Raw genomic sequence first — 7,075 nt, forward strand, 5'->3', positions numbered from 1 at the left:
CTACCATAGTTTTTCCTGAATCAGATAAATTAAATAAAGTGTGTGATGATGCGTGGGTTCCCCCCGATAGAAAATTATGGGCGGTATACCCTTTCCCGCCAGAAGTTAGGGCGCGTTGGGAAACACCTCTTAGGGTGGATAAGGCGCTCACACGCTTATCAAAACAAGTGGCGGTACCGTCTATAGATAGGGCCGTCCTCAAGGACCAGCTGACAGGAGGCTGGAAAATATCATAAAAAGTATATACACACATACTGGTGTTATACTGCGACCAGCGATCGCCTCAGCCTGGATGTGCAGAGCTGGGGTGGCTTGGTCGGATTCCCTGACTAAAAATATTGATACCCTTGACAGGGACAGTATTTTATTGACTATAGAGCATTTAAAGGATGCATTTCTATATATGCGAGATGCACAGAGGGATATTTGCACTCTGGCATCAAGAGTAAATGCGATGTCCATAACTGCCAGAAGATGTTATGGACACGACAGGGGTCAGGTGATGCAGATTCCAAACGGCACAAAGGTGTATTGCCGTATAAAGGAAGAGGAGTTATTTGGGGTCGGTCCATCGGACCTGGTGGCCACGGCAACTGCTGGAAAATCCACCGTTTTTACCCTAAGTCACATCTCTGCAGAAAAAGACACCGTCTTTTCAGCCTCAGTCCTTTCGTCCCTATAAGATCATATCTGCCCAGGGATAGAGGAAAGGGAAGAAGACTGCAGCAGGCAGCCCATTCCCAGGAACAGAAGCGTTCCACCGCTTCTGACAAGTTCTCAGCATGGCGCTGAGACCGTACAGGACCCCTGGATCCTACAAGTAGTATCCCAGGGGTACAGATTGGAATGTCGAGACGTTTCCCCTTCGCAGGCTCCTGAAGTCTGCTTTACCAAGGTCTCCCTCCGACAAGGAGGCAGTATGGGAAAAAATTCACAAGCTGTATTCCCAGCAGGTGATAATTAAATTACCCCTCCTACTACAAGAAAAGGGGTATTATTCCACACTATATTGTGGTACTGAAGCCAGAAGGCTAGGTGAGACTTATTCTAAATCTAAAAATTTTTTGAACACTTACAAAGGTTCAAATCAAGATGGAGTCACTCAGAGCAGTGATAACGAACAGGAAGAAGGGGACTATATAGTGTCCCGGGACATCAGGGATGCTTACCTCTATGTCCCAAATTTGCCCTTCTCACTAAGGGTACCTCAGGTTCGTGGTGCAGAACTGTCACTATCAGTTTCAGACGCTGCCGTTTGGATTGTCCACGGCACCCCGGGTCTTTACTAAGGTAATGGCCGAAATGATGATTCTTCTTCGAAGAAAAGGCGTCTTAATTATCCCTTACTTGGACGATCTCCTGATAAGGGCATAGTCCAGGGAACAGTTGGAGGTAGGAGTAGCACTATCTCGGATACTGCTACAACAGCACGGGTGGATTCTAAATATTCCAAAATCGCAGCTGATCCCGACGACACGTCTGCTGTGCCTAGGGATGATTCTGGACACAGTCCAGAAAAAGGTGTTTCTCCCGAAAGAGAAAGCCAGGGAGTTATCCGAGCTAGTCGGGAACCTCCTAAAAACAGTGCATCATTGCACAAGGGTCCTGGTAGAAAATGGTGGCTTCCTACGAAGCAATTCCATTCGGCAGATTTCACGCAAGAACTTTTCAGTGGGATCTGCTGGACAAATGGTCCGGATCGCATCTTCAGATGCATCAGCGGATAACCCTATATCCAAGGACAAGGGTGTCTCTCCTGTGGTGGTTATAGAGTGCTCATCTTCTAGAGGGCCGCAGATTCGGCATTCAGGATTGGATGCTGGTGACCACGGAGCCCAGCCCGAGAGGCTGGGGAGCAGTCACACAAGGAAAAAATTTCCAGGGAGTGTGATCAAGTCTGGAGACTTTTCTCCACATAAATATACTGGAGCTAAGGGTAAATTTATAATGCTCTAAGCTTAGCAAGACCTCTGCTTCAAGGTCAGCCGGTATTGATCCAGTGGGAAAAACATCACGGCAGTCGCCCACGTAAACAGACAGGGCGACACAAGAAGCAGGAGGGCAATGGCAAAAACTGCAAGGACTTTTCGCTGGGCGGAAAATCATGTGATAGCACTGTCAGCAGTGTTTCATCCCGGGAATGGAAACTGGGAAGCAGACTTCCTCAGCAGGCACGACCTCCACCCGGGAGAGTGGAAACTTCATCGGGAAGTTTTTTCCACATGATTGTAAACCGTTGGGAAATACCAAAGGTGGACATGATGGCGTCCCGTCTGAACAAAAAACGGGACAGGTATTGCGCCAGGTCAAGAGACCCTCAGGCAATAGCTGTGGACGTTCTGGTAACACCGTGGGTGTACCAGTCGGTGTATGTGTTCCCTCCTCTGCTTCTCATACCTAAGGTGCTGAGAATTATAAGACGTAGAGGAGTAAGAACTATACTCATGGCTCCGGATTGGCCAAGAAGGACTTGGTACCCGGAACTTCAAGAGATGTTTACAGAGGTCTTAGGGCCTCTGCCGCTAAGAAGGGACTTGCTTCAGCAAGTACCATGTCTGTTCCAAGACTTACCGCAGCTGCGTTTGTTGGCATGGCGGTGGAACGCCGGATCCTAAGGGAAAAAGGCATTCCGGAAGAGGTCATTCCTACCCTGGTCAAAGCCAGAAAGGAGGTGACCGCACAACATTATCACCACATGTGGCGAAAATATGTTGCGTGGTGTGAGGCCAGGAAGGCCCCACAAAGAAATTTCAACTCGGTCGATTCCTGCATTTCCTGCAAACAGGAGTGTCTATGGGCCTCAAATTGGGGTCCATTAAGGTTCAAATTTCGGCCCTGTCAATTTTCTTCCAGAAAGAATTGGCTTCAGTTCCTGAAGTCCAGAACTTTGTCAAGGGAGTATTGCATATACAACCCTCTTTTGTGCCTCCAGTGGCACTGTGGGATCTCAACGTAGTTCTGGGATTCTTCAAATCACATTGGTTTAAAACCAGTCAAATCTGTGGATTTGAAGCATCTCACATGAAAAGTGACCATGTTCTTGGCCCTGGCCTGGACCAGGCGAGTGTCAAATTGGTGTTTTTTTTTTCTCAAAAAAGCCCATATTTGTTTGTCCATTCGGACAGGGCAGAGCTGCGGACTCGTCCCCAGTTCTCTCCCTAAGGTGGTGTCAGTGTTTCACCTGAACCAGCTTATTGTGGTGCCTTGCACCTACTAGGGACTTGGAGGACTCCAAGTTGCTAGATGTTGTCAGGGCCCTGAAAATATAGGTTCCAGGACGGCTGGAGTCAGGAAAACTGACTTGCTGTTATCCTGTATGCACCCAACAAACTGGGTGCTCTTGCTTTTAAGCAGACTATTGCTAGTTGGATGTGTAATACAATTCAGCTTGCACATTCTGTGGCAGGCCTGCCACAGCCAAAATATGTAAATGCCCATTCCACAAGGAAGGTGGGCTCATCTTGGGCGGCTGCCCGAGGGGTCTCGGCTTTACAACTTTGCCGAGCGGTTATTTAGTCAGGGGCAAACACGTTTGTAAAATCCTACAAATTTGATACCCTGGCTAAGGAGGACCTGGAGTTCTCTCATTCGGTGCTGCAGAGTCATCCGCACTCTCCCGCCCGTTTGGGAGCTTTGGTATAATCCCCATGGTCCTTTCAGGAACCCCAGCATCCACTAGGACGATAGAGAAAATAAGAATTTACTTACCGATAATTCTATTTCTCGGAGTCCGTAGTGGATGCTGGGCGCCCATCCCAAGTGCGGATTATCTGCAATACTTGTACATAGTTACAAAAATCGGGTTATTATTGTTGTGAGCCATCTTTTCAGAGGCTCCGCTGTTATCATACTGTTAACTGGGTTTAGATCACAAGTTGTACGGTGTGATTGGTGTGGCTGGTATGAGTCTTACCCGGGATTCAAAATTCCTCCCTTATTGTGTACGCTCGTCCGGGCACAGTACCTAACTGGCTTGGAGGAGGGTCATAGGGGGAGGAGCCAGTGCACACCACCTGATCGGAAAGCTTTACTTTTGTGCCCTGTCTCCTGCGGAGCCGCTATTCCCCATGGTCCTTTCAGGAACCCCAGCATCCACTACGGACTCCGAGAAATAGAATTATCGGTAAGTAAATTCTTATTTTTACTCTCACTGTGTGCGTGTCCTGTTTTTATTTGGGTATTTTTTTTTCAGTAGTACTACAGGTACCAGCAGGCACGTTTTTCTCCCGCATGCTGGTACTTGTGGTTCTCCAAGTACCAGCTTGCGGGGGAGGCTTGCTGGGACTTGTAGTACTACTGGAAAAAAAACAATATTCTTTCAATTTTCTCAAGGCTATCAGCCCCCCATCCGCAGCCCTTGGATGGGGGGGGGGGGGGGGGACAGCCTCGTGCTTCACCCTTGGGTGGCGGGGGCCCCTTGATTGAAGGGGTCCCCACTCCCTCAGGGTACCTCGGCCAGGGGTGACTAGTTGGATATTTAATGCCACGGCCGCTGTATAAAAGTGACCCCCGGCTGTGGCATTATCTGTCCAGCTAGTGGAGCCCGATGCTGGTGTAAAAAATACGGGGGACCCCTACTTTTTGTCCCCCGTATTTTTTGCACCAGGCGCAGAGCCTGGTGCTGGTTTTAAAAATACGGGGGATCCCCTGTCATTTCCCCCCCCGGATTTTTAGAACCAGGACCGGCTTGAAGAGCCCGAGGCTGGTTATGCTTAGGAGGGGGGACCCCACGTAATTTTTTTTTCTGATTTTTACCATTCCATTAAAAAAAAAATAATAATAATAAAAAATATATATATTTTTAAAAATATATAAATAATACTTGTGCCTCCAAAATAGACAAACCATGTACCTAATCCCTTCTAATATAAATAGATATGCTATTACCAATAAAAAAAACACCAAAAAAACATGTTTTCAAATTTTTTTATTAGATTCCGCCACCAAAGTGTGGCGGATTGAAAATGACGAATTTACTGTTTAAAAGCACTGTTGTCGAATTTCCAAACTTCAATTGAATATACTTTTGGCGAATTGCCGCATTTGTACCATTGCAGAAATGTCGAATTTGACAAATGTTGAATTTGAAAAAGTCGAATTTGTAAAGTCCGTTTTTTTTGAGGGAAAGTACTGAATTGCATTGTCGAATTTATTTTTGGGCGAAAATGTCCAGTTTTTCGACATTTTCGGGAATTCGACCGCAATTGCATATACCCCACTGTCTCAGAAATCTATTGGGCTATCCTGAGTGGTCACTGATCAGACAGACGGCGATGTACCGTCTTACAGGAGTCCTTTTTTTCGCACTTAAGATGGTATTTGGAAATAAAAGCAATTTTAGTTCTCTGCCCCCCTTATTTATGATAGCGTTTTGGCTTAAACTATACACTAGCCGCTTTGCCAACCGTGTATTTAAAATCCTTGGACTTACTCTGGTTTTGTGTCTCTTTTATTTCCTAGGTTCCTGATTGGAAGCGCTGGCAGCTGAGAGTCCAGTAGGAATTAACTCATTTTGCACGGAGACAATCTAACCTGGATGCCACTAATTTACTGACCTGTAGATCGCCAATGTCACAACGCTAGTGTCATCCTGATTATCCCGCGTGTGCACTCTGTGCCGCGGGGCACAGGCGGAGGACATGTGAATCTTTTTTTTTTTTTTTCCCACTGCATTCCATATTTACTTTTAATTTTAATATTAGGCTGCATTGACCAGCGCGAGTTGGTTGGACTGTATTGGCACAAGTTTACAGTAGGAGATGAGCGCGCATATCTAGAAGAAGAAACTAGTCTATAAAATCTATATATATAATGTATATTATATAGTAATGTGATTTAATGAATGCCAGCCTTGTGGCCTGGTTTTACGGCGGAACCTCAAGAACATTTTTTGTTAGTGTGCGCGGCTGGAAAGAATGTCGCCCTCTTCAGTAGTAACCAGGAACTACATTGTAAAGTGCATCGTTCTCCTGCCGTGCCTGAGCGACATCACTAGATCCCAGCATGCCCTGCAACAGTTCTGATAGCAAAACTGCTGCAGGACATGCTGGGATGTGTAGTCCCGCAGCAGCTCCCACAAGGCGGAGGCGACAGGTACAGTGTAAAACAGCAACTTGCTCCTAAATTGTTTTGCACATCTATTTTTGCAATATAACACAGAGGTAATATTACTGCTGTTACTGGTTCATACTGGCAAACCAATTAGATAAAACAAACTTTACACGTCCGCTCTGGACGATTTTAACTACTCGCATCATTAATGTTTACATTAAAGCTAGCTGCTTTGTCAAGTACAACTGTGAAATTCTTTTTGTATTGAATAAATGGTAAGTTAGGATGGTACATCCCATTTCCGATGAATATTTATAGCAATATTCGTAGCTGAGTAATAGTTCAGTTAATGCAAATTTCTCTGACGTCCTAGTGGATGCTGGGAACTCCGTAAGGACCATGGGGAATAGCGGGCTCCGAAGGAGGCTGGGCACTCTAGAAAGATTTCAGACTACCTGGTGTGCACTGGCTCCTCCCACTATGACCCTCCTCCAAGCCTCAGTTGGAATTCGTGCCCGGCCGAGGTTGGATGCACACTAGGGGCTCTCCTGAGCTCTTAGAAAGAATAGACTTAGGTTTTTTATTTTCAGTGAGACCTGCTGGCAACAGGCTCACTGCAGCGAGGGACTAAGGGGAGAAGAAGCGAACTCGCCTGCTTGCAGCCGGATTGGGCTTCTTAGGCTACGGGACACCATTAGCTCCAGAGGGATCGACCGCAGGCCCAGTCCTTGGTGTTCGGTCCCGGAGCCGCGCCGCCGCCCCCCTTACAGAGCCAGAAGCAAGAAGATGGTCCGGAAAATCGGCGGCATGAAGACTCTGTCTTCACCAAGGTAGCGCACAGCACTGCAGCTGTGCGCCATTGCTCCTCTCACACTTCACACTCCGGTCACTGAGGGTGCAGGGCCCTGGGGGGGGGCGCCCTGAGGCAGCAATAATAACACCTTGGCTGGCTAAAATACCTCAATATATAACCCCAGAGGCTATATATGAGGTAAATACCCCTGCCAGAATTCCATAAAAAGCG

At 47.0% G+C, this 7,075-nt stretch overlaps 1 protein-coding gene across 2 annotated transcripts in view; it reads left to right on the forward strand.

The window, feature by feature from the left end:
- The window catches only part of MMS19 (MMS19 homolog, cytosolic iron-sulfur assembly component), a 138,837-nt gene extending 132,541 nt beyond the window's left edge, over nucleotides 1–6,296 (forward strand). For both annotated transcript variants that reach the window (XM_063962338.1, XM_063962341.1), the window contains one exon: nucleotides 5,461–6,296. In XM_063962338.1, the coding sequence (XP_063818408.1) occupies nucleotides 5,461–5,488 (28 nt within the window). In that variant the 3' untranslated portion in view covers nucleotides 5,489–6,296. The remainder of the gene's footprint in view (nucleotides 1–5,460) is intronic.
- Nucleotides 6,297–7,075: the final 779 nt, after the last annotated feature.

Source organism: Pseudophryne corroboree, chromosome 3 (assembly GCF_028390025.1).
Source record: "Pseudophryne corroboree isolate aPseCor3 chromosome 3, aPseCor3.hap2, whole genome shotgun sequence".
NCBI lineage: Eukaryota > Metazoa > Chordata > Amphibia > Anura > Myobatrachidae > Pseudophryne > Pseudophryne corroboree.